Here is a 17,548-nt window from a genome sequence, read left to right as displayed (position 1 = left end):
TAAAATTGGAAAATCTCACCCCCATTTTGCTTTAATTCCTGTGGAACCCCTAAAGGGTTAACAAAATTTCTAAAAATCAGTTTTGAATCATATGGGAGTGTAGTTTCTAAAATGGTCTCATTTATGGGTGTTTTCTATTATTCAATCCTTAAACCGAATTTTTAAGGACTCAGCCCTATTTCACCTTAAGGACCAGGCCATTTTTTGCAAATCTGACCAGTGTCACTTTAAGTGCTGATAACTTTAAAATGCTTTGACTTATCCAGGCCATTCTGAAAATGTTTTTTCGTCACATATTGTACTTCATGACACTGGTAAAATGAAGTAAAAAAAAAAAAATTATTTCTAAAAAAATACCAAATTTACCCATTTTTTTTTAAAAAAATTGCAAATTTCCAAGTTTCAATTTCTCTACTTCTATAATACATAGTAATAACTCAAAAAATAGTTATTACTTTACATTCCCCATATGTTTACTTCATGTTTGGATCATTTTGGGAATGATATTTTATTTTTTTGGGATGTTACAAGGCTTAGAAGTTTAGAAGCAAATCTTGAAATTTTTCTGAAACTTTCAAAAACCCAATTTTTAGGGACCAGTTCAGGTCTGAAGTCACTTTGCGAGGCTTACATAATAGAAACCACCCAAAAATGACTCTATTCTATAAACTACACCCCTCAAGGTATTCAAAACCGATTTCACAAACTTTGTTAACCCTTTAGGTGTTCCACAAGAATTAATGGAAAATAGAGATACAATTTCAAAATTTCACTTTTTTGGCAGATTCTCCATTTTAATAATTTTTTTCTAGTTACAAAGCAAGGGTTAACAGCCAAACCAAACTCAATATATATGGCCCTGATTCTGTAGTTTACAGAAACACCCCATATGTGGTCGTAAACCGCTGTACGGGCACACGGCAGGACGCAGAAGGAAAGGAATGCCATACGGTTTTTGGAAGGCAGGTTTTGCTGGACTGTTTTTTTTTTACACCATGTCCCATTTGAAGCCCCCTGATGCATCCCTAGAGTAGAAACTCCATTAAAGTGACCCCATCTAAGAAACTACACCCCTCAAGGTATTCAAAACTAATTTTACAAACGTCGTTAACCCTTTAGGTGTTCCACAAGAATTAATGGAAAATAGAGATACAATTTAAAAATTTCACTTTTTTGGCAGATTTTCCATTTTAAGAATTTTTTTTCCGGTTACAAAGCAAGGGTTAACAGCCAAAAAAAACTCAATATTTATGGCTCTGATTCTGTAGTTTACAGAAACACCCCATATGTGGTCGTAAACAGCTGTACGGGCACACGGCAGGGCGCAGAAGGAAAGGAATGCCATACGGTTTTTGGAAGGCAGATTTTGCTGGACTGTTTTTTTTTTTTACACCATGTCCCATTTGTAGCCGCCCTGATGCACCCCTAGAGTAGAAACTCCAAAAAAGTGGCCCCTTTTTAGAAACTACAGGATAGGGTGGCAGTATTGTTGGTACTAGTTTAGGGTACATATGATTTTTGGTTGCTCTATATTACACTTTTTGTGAGGCAAGATAACAAGAAATAGCTGTTTTGGCACCGTTTTTATTTTTATTTATTTACAACATTCATTTGACAGGTTAGATCATGTGATATTTTATAGACCAGGTTGTCACGGATGCGGCGATACCTAATATGTATACATTTTTATTTATTTATGTAAGTTTAAAAAAAAAATCATGTTTTAGTGTTTCCATAGTCTGAGATCCATATTTTTTCAGTTTTTGGGTGATTACCTTGGTAGGTATGATTTTTACGGGATGAGATGACGGTTTTATTGGCACTATTTTGGGGTACTTGTGACTTTTTGATCGCTTGCTATTACACTTTTTGTGATGTAATGTGACCAAAAATTGTTTATTTAGCACAGTTTTCATTTAAATTTTCTATGGTGTTCATCTGAGGGGTTAGGTCATGTGATATTTTTATAGAGCCGGTCGATACGGACGTGGCGATACCTAATATGTATACTTTTTTTTTATTTATGTAAGTTTTACACCAATAACAACTATTTTCAAACAAAGAAAATATGTTTTAGTGTCTCCATATTCTGAGCTATATTTTTTTTTATTTTTTGGGCGATTGTCTCAGGTAGGGGCTAATTTTTTGCGGGATGAGGTGACAGTTAGATTGGTACTATTTTGGTGGGCAAACGCCTTTTTGATCGCTTGCTGTTGTACTTTTTGTGATGTAAGGTGACAAAAAATGGTTTATTTAGCACAGTTTATATTTTTATTTTTTACGGTGTTCATCTGAGGGGTTAGGTCATGTGATATGTTTATAGAGCTGGTCGATACAGATGCGGTGATACCTAATATGTATACTTTTCCCCCCCCCCCTATTTTTTACCAATTTTTTTGTAACTTTATTTGGGGGGAAATGATGTTTTTGTTTATTTTTTCTTGAAACTTTTAATTTTTGGGGGGAAAACTTTATTTTTCAACTTTTTTTCACTTTATTTTTTCAACTTTTTTTTCACTTTATTTTTTGTCCCATTCTGTATTGGAATGCATTGGCTGTATGAGTAATACTTTGTGTATTTCTCTTACAGCTTCCGGGGCCTGTGAGATCCAGTGGGCTGGATCTCACAGGCTCTTCACCGGAAGGCAGCGCAGATGCCTCAGGAAGTCATCGAGCTGCCTTCCATGCCATCGGGTCCCCCCCCACAGCCCCATGGGGACCCGATGGCACCATCGCCGCACCAGGTAAAAGCCACAAACCGCAGGTCTGAATTGACCTGCGGTTTGCGGCGATCTCCGACACGGGGGGGTCACGGGACCCCCCCGCGCATTTAGCCGAGGTGCCTGCTCAATTATTTGAGCAGGCACCTTGTTCCGATCACCACCCACCGGGCGGCGGTGATCGGAACAACACATGACGTATCGGTACGTCATGTGTCCTTGAGGACTCGGGAAACATGCCGTATCGGTACGTCATGTGTCCCTAAGGGGTTAAAAAAGTCCGTTTTTTAAATAAAATAAATTACATTTACAATATGATGACGACAAAAAGCATACTTTTGGTGAATATTAGGGCTCATGCACATGGCCGTTTTTGCAGTAACATAGTTTATAAGGCTAAAAAAGCCATTTGTCCATCTAGTTCACCCTGTTATCCTGCACGTTGACCTATAGGAAGGCAATAAAACCCTGTGAGGTAGAAGGCAATTTTCCTCACTTTAGGGGGAAAAAAAATTCCCGACTCCAATCAGGCAGTCAGAATAAGGGCTTATGCACACTACCGTATGTATTTTGCGGTCCGCAAAAAACGGATCCGCAACAAATATGGATGACATCCGTGTGTATTCCGTATTTTGCGGAACGGAACCGCTGGCCCTTCATAGAACAGTACTATCCTTGTCCGTAATGCGCACAATAATAGGACATGTTCTAGTTTTTTGCAGAACGGAAATACGGAAACGGAATGCACACGGAGTAACTTCAGTTTTTTTTGCGGACCCATTAAAGTGAATGGTTCTGCATACGGACCGCATAAAAAACCGGGGACACGGAAAGACAATACGTTCGTGTGCATGAGCCCTAACTCCCTGGATCAAGTACCCCTCTCTAGTAACTATAACATGTAATATTATTACCCTCCAAAAATACATCTAAGCCCCTCTTAAACTCTTTTAGTGAACTCACCATCACCACCTCCTCAGGCAGAGAGTTCCATAGTCTCACTGCTCTTACCGTAAAAAATCCTCTTCTATGTTTGTGTACAAACCTTCTTTTCTCCAGATGCAGAGGATGCCCCCCGGTCACAGTCACAGTCCTGGGGATGATGGGACAAATCTGGATCCTGGCCATTTGCCTTCCGAACTTTGCCCATAACAGAACTGTCCTATTGTCACGGATGATGTTGCAGATAGCTGGAACTTATTAATAAACGTCCGACTAACTTCATCCCAAACTAAGGAGCATATAGGTGAGCCCTATAAAACCCTAAGAGCTCTCCCTGACTGCTATGCCCATGCAAGGGTCTCAATGGTAGACGATTGCATGCCCACGTACCTAAGACTGTGTGACACCTGAAAACCCTATAATAGTGAGGGGACACGACCACCGGCTCCCTGCACTTAATACGGACGGAGTCAGGGTTACCTAGAATCAAGCCAGCAAGGAAACACAATACATGAAAAGACTTATCTGAGTAAACAGCAGCAGCAGCCTCCAGCAGTGAACACTTCATCCAGGAAGTAGTATAAACCGCAAAGTGAGGCAGTATGGGAGGGAATATAAAGGGAGACAATTAGTCTAAATAGGTGACACCTGGGAGAAGGAAAGGAGATGACAAAGTGAAACAAAAACAAAGAACATCATGCAAGAGGTAGATAAGGACGTCTGCCAGACCTTCTCACAGAACTGGAGGTGACAGTAACCCTCCCTCTACGGGTGGACTCCGGGACACTCAGGGGCCCACCTTCTCAGGATGAGACCTATGGAAAGCCCTGATGAGACGAGTGGCCTTAATGTCCGCCACTGGGACACACATCCTCTCCTCAAAACCATAACCCTCCCAATGAACGAGGTACTGGAGAGAACCGCTGATAATGCAAGAATCCACAATCCTAGAGACCTGGAATTCAAGATTACCATCAACAACAAGGAGGCAAAGAGGAGGGTACAGTGGGTTGGACATAAGGTTTTAATAGGGACCTGTGAAAAACATTATGGATCTTCCAAGTCTGAGGAAGATCAAGACGGAATTGATGACGGACAAGATCTTGTAAGGCCCAATAAACTTAGGACCCAACTTCTAGGAAGGAACCTTCAGTTTGATATTCTTTGTAGACAACCACACCAGATCACCCACATTCAGGTCCGGACCAGGCACACGTCTCTTATCCGCCACACGCTTATATCTCTCACTCATCCTCTTCAGATTACCCAGAATCTTTTGCCAAATAAATGACAAAGACGAGGAAAATCTCTCCTCATCAGGTAAACCAGAAGACCCCTCTACAGAGAATGTCCCAAACTGCGGATGAAACCCATATGCACCAAAAAATGGTGACTTATCAGAGGACTCCTGGCGACGGTTATTTAAAGCAAACTCAGCAAGGGACAAAAAAGAATACCAATCCTCCTGATTCTCCGCCACAAAACAGCGCAGATATGTCTCCAGATTCTGATTGACGCGTTCGGTCTGACCATTCGACTGTGGGTGAAAAGCAGAAGAGAACGACAACCGAATCCCCAAGCGAGAACAGAAGGCCTTCCAGAATCTGGAAACAAATTGCATGCCTCTATCAGAAACGATGTCTGAAGGAATGCCATGCAATTTTACAATGTGATCAACAAACGCTTGCGCCAACATCTTAGCATTGAGTAACCCAGGAAAGGGAATGAAATGCTCCATTTTGCTAAAACGGTCCACTACCACCAGAATCACAGTCTTCCCCGAGGAACGAGGCAGGTCCATAATGAAGTCCATGGACAGATGCGTCCAAGGACGGGAAGGAATGGGTAACAGGAGGAGAGAACCGGATGCCCGTGAATGAGGACCTTAGCACGAGCGCAGGTCTCGCAGGCTGCCACAAAACCCTCAACCGTCTTACGAAGAGCCGGCCACCAGAATCTCCGAGAAATGAGATCCACTGTAGCTCTACTCCCCGGGTGCCCAGCAAGGACAGTATCGTGGTGCTCCTTAAAAACCTTGTGTCGTAAAGCGAGAGGTGCAAACAACCTCCCAGGAGGACAAAGATCAGGAGCCTCAGCCTGGGCTGCCTGAACTTCTGCCTCCAAATCAGGATAAAGAGCAGAGACGACCACCCCTTCAGCCAAAATGGGACCCAGGTCTTCAAAGTTGCCCCCTCCCGGAAAACAACATGACAGGGCATCCGCCTTCACATTTTTAACCCCAGGGCGGAACGTGACAGCAAAATTAAACCTAGAAAAGAACAAAGACCATTTGGCCTGTCTCGGGTTCAGACGCTTGGCCGATTCCAAGTAGGCCAGATTCTTATGGTCGGTAAACACGGTAATAGGGTGTCTGGCTCCCTCTAACCAATTGCGCCATTCCTCAAAAGCTAATTTGATGGCCAACAACTCCCTATCTCCCACATCATAATTTCTCTCTGCAGAGGAGAGTTTCCTTGAGAAAAAGGCACACGGTCCGCCATTTTGGCAGGAGAGGGACCCTAAGATAAGACCGCACCCACCTCAGAAGCGACCACCTCAACAATAAAAGGTAGAGAGACATCAGGTTGTACCAAAATGGGAGTGAAAGCAAAACTATCTTTCATACTAGAAAAGGCTTTAAGCTCATCTACCGACCACGAGGAAAAATCTACCCCCCTTTTTAGTCATATCAGTGAGTGGCTTAACAACAGAGGAATAATTCAAAATGAACTTTCTGTAATAATTGGCAAAACCCAAAAACCGCATCAGCGCCTTCTGATTCTCAGGAAGCTCCCAATCAAGCACAGCGCGGACCTTCTCAGGGTCCATGCGAAAACCAGAAGCGGAGAGAAGAAAACCAAGAAATTGAATCTCCGGAACCGCAAACACACATTTTTCCAGTTTAGTGTCCAATTTATTCTTTCGCAGATTCAGCAAGACTTGACGTAGATGGTCATGATGAGTCTTGAAATCCAGAGAAAAAAATCAAAATGTCATCTAAAGTTTTGAGAATTACATAAATATTGGAAATTCGAAAAGTTGCTGCTTAAGTTTTTATAATAGAAATTTGCATATACTCCAGAATGTTATGAAGAGTGATCAGATGAATTGCATAGTCCTTCTTTGCCATGAAAATTAACTTAATCCCAAAAAAAACCTTTCCACTGCATTTCATTGCTGTCATTAAAGGACCTGCTGAGATCATTTCAGTAATCGTCTTGTTAACTCAGGTGAGAATGTTGACGAGCACAAGGCTGGAGATCATTATGTCAGGCTGATTGGGTTAAAATGGCAGACTTGACATGTTAAAAGGAGGGTGATGCTTGAAATCATTGTTCTTCCATTGTTAACCATGGTGACCTGCAAAGAAACGCGTGCAGCCATCATTGCGTTGCATAAAAATGGCTTCACAGGCAAGAATATTGTGGCTACTAAGATTGCACCTCAATCAACAATTTATAGGATCATCAAGAACTTCAAGGAAAGAGGTTCAATTCTTGTTAAGAAGGCTTCAGGGCATCCAAGAAAGTCCAGTAAGCACCAGGATCGTCTCCTAAAGAGGATTCAGCTGCGGGATCGGAGTGCCACCAGTGCAGAGCTTGCTCAGGAATGGCAGCAGGCAGGTGTGAGCGCACCTGCACGCACAGTTAGGCGAAGGCTTTTGGAAGATGGCCTGGTGTCAAGAAGGTCAGCAAAGAAGCCACTTCTCTCCAAAAAAAACATCAGGGACAGATTGATCTTCTGCAGAAAGTTTGGTGAATGGACTGCTGAGGACTGGGGCAAAGTCATATTCTCCGATGAAGCCTCTTTCCGATTGTTTGGGACATCAGGAAAAAGGCTTGTCCAGAGAAGAAAAGGTGAGCGCTACCATCAGTCCTGTGTCATGCCAACAGTAAAGCATCCTGAGACCATTCATGTGTGGGGTTGCTTCTCATCCAAGGGAGTGGGCTCACTCACAATTTTGACCAAAAACACAGCCATGAATAAAGAATGGTACCAAAACACCCTCCAACAGCAACTTCTTCCAACAATCCAACAACAGTTTGGTGAAGAACAATGCATTTTCCAGCACGATGGAGCACTGTGCCATAGGGCAAAAGTGATAACTAAGTGGCTCGGGGACCAAAACTTTGACATTTTGGGTCCATGGCCTGGAAACTCCCCAGATCTTAATTCCATTGGGAACTTGTGGTCAATCCTCAAGAGGCGGGTGGACAAACAACAACCCACTAATTCTGACAAACTCCAAGAAGTGATTATGAAAGAATGGGTTGCTATCAGTCAGGAATTGGCCCAGAAGTTGATTAAGATCATGCCCAGTCGAATTGCAGAGGTCCTGAAAAAGAAGGGCCAACACTGCAAATACTGACTCTTTGCATAAATGTCATGTAATTGTCGATAAATTCCTTTGAAACGTATGAAGTGCATGTAATTATATTTCACTACATCACAGAAACAACTGAAACAAAGATCTAAAAGCCGTTTAGCAGCAAACTTTGTGAAAACTAATATTTGTGTCATTCTCAAAACTTTTGGCCACGACTGTAGATACACCAGAACAAATTTCCCCATTAAATGATAAAAAATGCTGTTCACAAAATGTTGGAAGACGGCCGGAGCATTCATCAAACCAAAGGGCATAACCAAATTCTCGAAATGACCCTCAGGGGTATTGAAGGCCGTCTTCCATTCGTCCCCTTCCCTGACCCTGACTAGGTTGTATGCCCCTCTTAAATCCAACTTAGAAAAAACTTTAGCCCCAACAATCTGGTTAAACAGGTCCGGGATCAGAGGAAGCGGATATGGATCACGAATTGTGATACGGTTCAGCTCCCTGAAATCCAGAAAAGGTCTTAAAGAACCATCTTTTTTCTTAAAAAAAAAAAAACAGCGGCAACAGGTGACTTCGAGGGTCGGATGTGTCCATTTCTCAGGCTCTCAGAGATATAAGTACGCATAGCGACTCTTTCAGGTTGGGAGAGATTGTATAAACGTGATTTTGGCAGCTTGGCGCCTGGGATGAGATTAATAGGGCAGTCGTACTCCCGGTGAGGGGGCAACTCCTGGACACCACTCTCGGAAAACACATCCGAAAATTCAGAGAGAAAAGATGGTAGTCTTGGTAGAAACCTCTGAAAGAGACGCCGTGAGGCAATTCTTTCTGCAAAACTCATTCCAACCATTTATTTGCCTTGCTTGCCAATCAATGGTGGGGTTATGTTTAGTGAGCCAGGGTAGCCCCAACACTAGAGGAGTAGGTAATCCGCTTAGGACGAAACATGACATATCCTCAACATGAGTGTCACTCACAGTCAAACGGATATTGTGAACTACGCCCTTTAACAATATTTGAGAAAGTGGAGCAGAATCGATAGCAAAAACAGGTATATCCTTTTCCAAAGTGCATACCTGGAAACCATGTGTTATTGCAAATTGATTATCAATATGATTGACAGCTGCTCCACTATCTACAAAAATCTCACAATGTTCTTGCTGTCTAGCGCCACCCTGGCAGGTAGGAGAAATCGGAAACTACAAGCAAACGGCAAACCTTCAATTTCCGCATCAACCTTGCCAATAGTAGCAAATGGAAAGTTTTTAGAGGGTTTTATTCGTTTTTTTTTTTTTTATTACCCTCAGAAAACTCCATGAATCTCCTAGAGGGGCAAACATTAGCCAAATGATTTATACCCCCACAACAGAAACCAACCCTCCTCTGAGAGCTGAATCCTCTACTATCAGAGGCAAGCAAACCCAGCTGCATGGCCTTCTCCTCAGAGGGGATTGAGAGAGACTGAGACCCCTGCTCACTGAATGAGACAGCCCCACTGTCCTTGGGCTGAATATGACAGGAAGGAGTAGTCTCCTCTCTCTCTCTAAGACGCCTGTCAATACGAACAGCTAGAGACATGGCAGATGCTAACGAGGCTGGTCTCTCATAAAAAGCAAATGCATCTTTCAATCTTTCCGAAAGACCATGGCAAAATTGACTTCGGAGTGCAGCATCATTCCAACCAGTATCAGCTGCCCATCTCTGAAATTCAGAACAATATATCTCTGCGGACTGTTTACCCTGGCATAAAAGACGCAGTTTAGATTCAGCCAGAGCAATACGATCCGGGTCATCATATATCTGCCCCAGGGCTGCAAAATATTCATCCACCGATCGGAGGGGCTGTGCCCCCACCGGCAGCGAAAAAGCCCAAGACTGAGCGTTATCCCTGAGCAGCCAGTTGATGATCCCCACCCTCTGCTCTTCATCACCAGAGGAATGGGGAAGTAGGCGAAAATGGAGTTTGCAAGCCTCTCTAAAGCGAACAAAATTCTCACTACCCCTGGAGAACGTATCGGAAGCAAGATCTTAGGCTCGGAACAAACTCCATGAACACCAGTAGACCCGGTCACCTGAAACTGAGACACAGTTTGCATGCGGTCAATCAAGGCTGAATCCGGATCCATGCTTAAGACGGTTACGGCGGTTTATAATGTCACGGATGATGTTGTAGATAGCTGGAACTTATGAATAAACGTCCGACTGGCTTGATCCCAAACTAAGGAGCATATAGGTGAGCCCTATGAAACCCTAAGAGCTCTCCCTGACTGCTATGCCCATGCAAGGGTCTCAATGGTAGACGATTGCATGCCCACATACCTAAGACTGTGTGACACCTGAAAACCCTATAATAGTGAGGGGACACGACCACCGGCTCCCTGCACTTAATACGGATGGAGTCAGGGTCACCTAGAATCAAGCCAGCAAGGAAACACAATACATGAAAAGACTTATCTGCGTAAACAGCAGCAGCAGCCTCCAGCAGTGAACACTTCATCCAGGAAGTAGTATAAACCACAAAGTGAGGCAGTATGGGAGGGAATATAAATGGAGACGATTAGTCTAAATAGGTGACACCTGGGAGAAGGAAAGGAGATGACAAAGTGAAACCAAAACAAAGAACATCATGCAAGAGGTAAAGAAGGATGTCTGCCAGACCTTCTCACAGAACTGGCGGTGACACCTATATGTATAACGGGAAAGAATAGAACATGTTCCATATTTTTGCAGATGTCATGAAATGGACATACGAATGCGGACAGAACCGGCAGGCCTGACTCATTCATAATTTTCCATGCCAGTACTTGGCGTGGAAAATTGTTTTAGTCTACACCAGGAATGGAGCTGGCATAAATTAAAGCATGTCGCACAGCTGTCGGCAGCTAGCACCAAAGTTATGTAGAGGCTGCACCTCAACATAACTTTGGCGCAACCACTGGCAGCGCACAGGGATTAAGACCAGCGTATCAATTGTCGGCCTTAATAAATGTTCCTCTAAGTATACAGTGATCCCTCAAGATAAAATGGCCTTTCCTGGCCCATCATAAGTTGAAACCAGACTCAACATACAATTCCTCAGACTCAGATCCAACCAATCAAGGTCACTTCTCTGGTAAAATAGTTGTATTAATTGCTAGTTAGCAGCGATTCCTGACTGTTATATGTAAGGACATGTAAGTGGATCTACGTCCCACTATTGACAAGCATCTAACGCATATATTACGGTGCACCAATACACTGGACACTCACAGAAGCCCCACAGAACTTTCCACCTTTCTGTTGGAAGTATGCCAACCAAGAGAATTACAACGAACGAATATCATAAAAGGTTGCAGTCTAAAGTATATAGTAAACTGCGAGTGCTCCGCAGCTTAATAGACAGGAAGGACCGTGACTACTATAACTACATTGCTATTTGATTTTATATGTCAACATTTTACTGTTTTTGATTTTATAATTGCATTGGTCCTATATTGCTACGTGGCACATTTATGTCAATATATGATAGTGTATTATTGTATATATGATTTTATAAGTTAGAAATAAATACGTTTTAGTTGACTTCTTGTGAGCTGGTCTTTCTTTGTATATGTAAGGACTTGTTTTATCTGCCTTAGTTATCGGCTTATTTTTCTTAAATCTTCATTTTCTCTTATTTTGGATGACATTTTGGGGCTTTGGAACCATTTACTCAACTTAAAATGGTTTCAACATACAATGGTCGTCCTGGAACAAATTAATATTGTAACTTGAGGGACCAATGTATATGTATATAATATATTAGATGGCCAAGAAAAATATTTTAGGGTTTGTCTGGGAGTATAAAAAATTTGTATAACAATAGGAAATGTGATGATAATTTAAAAAAAGTAAAGGGTTTGTCTGGGAGTATAAAAAATTAGTATAATAATAGAAAATGTGGTGATAATAAAAAAAAAAATTACTCACCTGCCGATCTTTGTTTACTTTTCCTGTAGTGTTCACAGAGTTCATATATCACATACATATACACAACTGCTGTAGCCAACCACTAGACTCAGCAGTTGTGTGCTATACATATTACCATCATTGCTGGGATTAGTGATTAAAGGGGTTGTCTCATCATGGACAATGGGGGCATATCACTAGGATATGCTCCCATTGTCCTATATTGATAACGGAGCCCCACAAGTTAAGGAGGGCACATTGCGTAGCCGCCCTCTATTCATTTTCTATGAGGGCGGCGAAAATAGCCGAGCGCTGGATTAGCTATTTTCGTCAGCCCCATAGAAATTAATGGGAGCGGGGGCCGCGCATAAGTGGTACGCTCCTATTCACCTCTATGGGGATCCAGCTTGGTGGTTGCCGGACCAGAGTCCTCCAGCCACCAAATTGCGGGGCTCTGTTGTTGATATATCCTAGCAATATGCCCCCATTGTCCATGATGACACAACCCCTTTAACTTTAACTGTCATATTGATATATGGTGCATCAGCGCTGCTACAAAGTGGACAAAGATAGGCAGGGACCATCAGAGCATTGGCGCTGGAGCAGTGGTGTACTTACCAGGTGAGTAATGGTTAATTTTTATCTTATGACATTCCTTACAGTTTAACTCATTTAACATATTTAGATCTTTTACACACAGTGTGCAATTTGATGTGTCATTTTCCAGCTCAAGGGACTGGGGTCCATTCAAAAATTTCTATTGGGCACAGCCTGTCCTACATTACATGGATAGGTATTCATTTAAATGTCTGCTATGTAATTCTGCAGCAGCTACACGCCATCCCTCAGTGACAGGAGCTCACCACCAATTCAGCTTCTATTTTTTAAAAACTCAATCTCGTGAAATATCATGTGGATCAAAACTTTACTAAGATACATATAGCAACCATATATAAAGTCAGTATATTATAGATGTTAATTTTGTCCCCTGGTTGTTGCAAATTTGGCGTCTGCACAACCACAGATGTCTCCGGAACGGTGTCTTTAACCCCTTAGTGACCAAGCCTGTTTGGGCCTTTATGACCAAGCGTTTTTCTTCCTTTTTTTATGGTCTCGTTCCAAGAGCTATAACTTTTTTATTTTTTCATCTATATAGCTTTATGAGGGCTTGTTTTTTATGGGACAAGTTGTAGTTTTTAATGGCGCCATTTTGGGGTACACATAACTTTCTGATTAACTTTTATTAACTCTTTCTGGGAGGGAGATGGGGAAAAATAGCAATACTGCCACTGCGTTTTTACATTATACATTTTTGGCGTTCATTTTTCGGTACAAATAACATAATATCTTTATTCTCTGGGTCAGTACGATTACAGTGATACTAAATACTTATAATTTTGTTTACATTTGACAACTTTTTTTGCAATAAAACACCTTTTATTAACCCAAAAAATTATTTTGCATTGCCACTTCACAAGACCCATAACTTTATTTTTTTTTTTTATATGGAATTGTGTGAGGGCTTGATTTTTGAAAGACAACTTGTATTTTTCATGGGTATGATTTTGGAGTAAATGCCGCTTTTTGATCGCTTGTTATTACGTTTTTTTTCGGTGGAAACTGAGAATAAATTCGAAATTCTGTCTTTTTTTTATTTTTTATTTTTTAAGGCGTTCACCATAGGGGATAATTTATGTAATATTTATGTAGTCCCGGTCGTTACGGACGCGGCAATACCAAACATATGGAGGATATTTTCTTTTTGCAATTTTTTTCATTGAAAAGCGTATTTTTAATGGAAAAAAAGGCATATTTTTTTATTTTATGGAATTTTTTTTATTTAATAAATGTGTATTTTTTTTTCTATTTTTTTTACTACTTAATAGTCCCACAAGGGGACTATAATATACAGTATTTTGATTGCTTTTAAAATGTAATGCATTATCTCTATAATGCATTGCATTTCAATAGCAATGCTATTCGAACATTGACCAGCAGGCTGCGCCAGAGAGGCACACCCTGCTGGAAGTAACTGAAGACAGGCTCGGGCCCTCATCGGAAGCAAGGTAAGCTTTCCAGCACATCAGCACCCCGCGATCGCATTTTCGGGGTGCTGATGGGAGACAGAGGGAGTCCGCTCCCTCTGTCACCACTTTACATGCAGCGGGCGCCATTGCGCCCGGCATGTAAAGGGTTATACAGCCCGGATCGGCACTCCTGCCGTTCCGGGCTGTTAGAGCAGGGACCCGGCTCTCATGTGAGAGCCAGGTCCACGCTCCCCGCTGCACGGGGGAGCCGCGCGGCGCTTAAACTGGGCCGCCGTAAAAACGCGGCGGCCCAGCCTAAGGCCCCTTAGTGATCGCCGTAAAAACACGTATGGGTGGTCACTAAGGGGTTAAGTATCAATGGTATTAAATACAGCCGAGTTTGAAAAATCTCCAGGACAAGACTGACTTTTGCACAAATGGTAATATGCTGATATTTTTTGTTTGTTTTGACTATTTATAGAATTGAGCCTCCTCTGCAGCTTCCAACAACAACCAAATGTGCAGTACCCAGCCATTTAAAAATGGTTTGTCTGGATGGTTCAGTCTGCATCAGTTGACCCGATACAGCAGAACTAGGCACTATATAGTAGTGAATTTCCTGCATTGTCCATAAAAATAGGTTTTTTTTCTAGTGTCTGTGAAAAAACTAGATGTCTGGGGTGATTAAGCAGGTCACTGTGATTGCATCATCATTTTACAGCTCATAGTTAATAATGGTACTGACGTCTTATAAGTATTTTGAGCTTTATCATTCATTATGAATTTATGATTTTCCGATTAGTTCATGAAAATGTTGGCTGTCTGTGATTTTTTTAAACATTTGTCGAGAGAAAGGTAAAAATCAGGTCAGCAGCACTGGTAACAGCCAATTTGTTAATGCAACAAACATAACAAAACACTAGGAAAATATAAAATATAAGCTGAAGGCATGCTTGGCAGCCAGCCTCGCCAAAACTGTACTGTATGTTCATTACTAATTAGCTGCATTGTCCATTTTATCTGTTTTGGTTTTTATTCATTGATTCTTCTACAGTATTTACTAGCAGAAAATGTGCTCAGCAACTATGCTGTAGACACCTTTGTGGTGGGTCTGGCAAGGGTGACCACTGTTTGTTATATATTATTAACAGGGGAAGTCATTCTGACCGGACATTTCCAGTGCAGGAGAAATGTAGTATTACATGTCAAATGTCCACATGAATGGCCACTGACGTATTGATTGTCCGTGCATTGCTTTCAGGATAAGATTATATATCTTATACCACTGCATATACAATATCCTTTTATTATCTCTCATTTCTCTCCACATCATGTCTTTATTACCAGATTATAATTTATGAGCTGCTAATGTAACCGCTTGTTTTTACAAGTATATATCCTAAATTTTAATCATCTTAATTTCTAGGCTGTACTTGTGAAACAGATGCGTGAAGAACAACAGCGAAGAAAACTTGTGGAGTTCAAGAGAAATAGAGAGATTACCCAACTGAAGAAGGAACAGCACCGGCAAGAGGTGAAATATTCAGATGGCTAAGTTGAGCAACCTATTTTGGGAGATTAGTTTTCAGAGTGGTAGGCACAATGGGCTCAGAACAGTTAGAAACAGAAAATAAACCACCTTTAAAGGGTAATGGTTACAAGTTATCCCCTATCTACAAACAGCGGTCTCAGCTGAGGAAAGTGATCGGCTGCAGTGGTCATATGGCTTATCCAGTCACTATCACTGCTCCTGTTTGAAAACCAACAGCAATGGGGGTACTGAGAACAGAGAACGGCGCTGTAGTAAGGGGTGAGTATATGTGTTTTTTTTTTTTTTTTTACACATTGTAAGGGTTGTCCGATTTTTTTAAATTTTCTCTGACAACTACTTTAAATGAAACGCCTTTTTCCAATTAGCTCTTGGAGAAAGTATATACTTTCTCACTGCATGATTTTTACTCAGTGTGCTCAATAAAAGAAATTACATTTAAATTAACCCCTTTAACTGTACAACACCTTGTGTGTTATTAGTTTAGTTAGGTTGCGATCACAATGAGACAACATTTTATTAGTTAATCAATACATAAATCGAGTTGATTGCATAAGGTTCACTTACATTCTTATTGCAGCTGTATACCAGGGTCACTCTGCATTTCACTGCAGTCACAGCAATATTGAAATAAATACTTTAGACAGCTCACTAAGATGATATGGACAGAATAGCGCTGAGTCTGAATGTGCCAAGGTCTGGTGCCACGGACTACAACAAATACAATAGCAAATAATGTGAGGTTCTCCAGGCATAGACCGACCACAATAATAGTAATCAATTATTATTTATTAATAATAAAAATTTATTAATTCAAAACACAAATAATCAATGGAATAATCAATAATGAACCTACATAATTAATGCAATATGATATTTTGATCCCCATTGGTTACTTTAAGGGTTAAATCTACTGTGTATGTTATGTGTATAGGTATATTTATTTGTACATTTTATATAAAAGAAGTCTGGTTTTTGAAACAACCAGAGTGGGAGCCTGCGCTGATTACGGTGTAGTCAAGGGTTTAGAGACACAATACTGATATAAAATTGTGTGGATTGGTACCTTATAGAGAAGCGGATGTATGCGTAGAAGATCCTCCTTGTTATTGCAGGGAAGGCTGGTGTCCGGATGGCTTCTGGTTCAACCTTTGGAAACGCGTCGGATAGTTTTTTGTCCCCTGACGGCATCCATACAGAGTGCGGTGACATCACACAACGAAATTCCCGGACTTCAAACTGGTGGTTCCCTCGCACGAGTGATTTACTGTCGGCCGGAGCATCACTCTCGCTAGAAGGTGAACCAGAAGCCATCCGGACACCAGCTTCCCTGCAATAACAAGGAGGATCTTCTACACATACATCGCTTCTCTATAAGGTACCAATCCACACAATTTTATATCAGTATTGTGTCTCTAAACCCTTGACTACACCGTAATCAGCGCAGGCTCCCACTCTGGTTGTTTCAAAAACCAGACTTCTTTTATATACCTGTGTTCATACTTTACCAGTCCAAGCAGCAGACTGTGTTTGGGGACCTAGCAGCGATTCCCTTACGGTTGAGGAGTGTCAAGTGGTCACGGTAGCGCGGGGTGGGCAGATACATTTATACACATTTGTACATTTTAGTAATTTTTTGTTTGTGGGTTGTCTGGTAGTGCGTCTGATCCAGTCCAGTTTTACTATGGTTTTGATTGCATGTCCGGCCTAGATTTTGATCAGAGCTTTGACCTATCAATAGAGTAAAATGGAGATTCATGCCAACTGAAGAGGGGGCTAGGAGCCCCGAAACACATTTAGCCGACCTCCTGACAGGAATCCTACTTATTTATTTTGCACTGTGGACAATTTGGTACATTTCCGCCACTTAATATCCTAAGACGAAATACAAACACAGCGGGTGTGATATCTGGAACACACCCACAACACGCAGCAAGCTCCTGCTTCCTAATGGAACCATCGACTCACTTCGGCCAGTATAGCTTTCATCTATTACCACAGACACGCGAGCCCTGAACCTGTGGAGGAGGTGTAGTACAACAGGGCGCAG

The 17,548-nt window shown here is 41.6% G+C and overlaps 1 protein-coding gene across 1 annotated transcript in view; it reads left to right on the top strand.

Moving 5' to 3' along the window:
• KIF21B (kinesin family member 21B) overlaps nucleotides 1-17,548 on the top strand; it is a 1,425,990-nt gene that overhangs the window by 432,176 nt on the left and 976,266 nt on the right. The window contains exon 19 of the mRNA XM_040424150.1: nucleotides 15,376-15,483. Coding sequence (XP_040280084.1) covers nucleotides 15,376-15,483 — 108 coding nt within the window. The remainder of the gene's footprint in view (nucleotides 1-15,375; nucleotides 15,484-17,548) is intronic.

Source organism: Bufo bufo, chromosome 3, assembly GCF_905171765.1.
Source record: "Bufo bufo chromosome 3, aBufBuf1.1, whole genome shotgun sequence".
In the NCBI taxonomy this organism is placed as follows: domain Eukaryota; kingdom Metazoa; phylum Chordata; class Amphibia; order Anura; family Bufonidae; genus Bufo; species Bufo bufo.
Note: the sequence above shows the minus strand (reverse complement) of the source record. Positions and strands in the feature narration are given on the sequence as shown.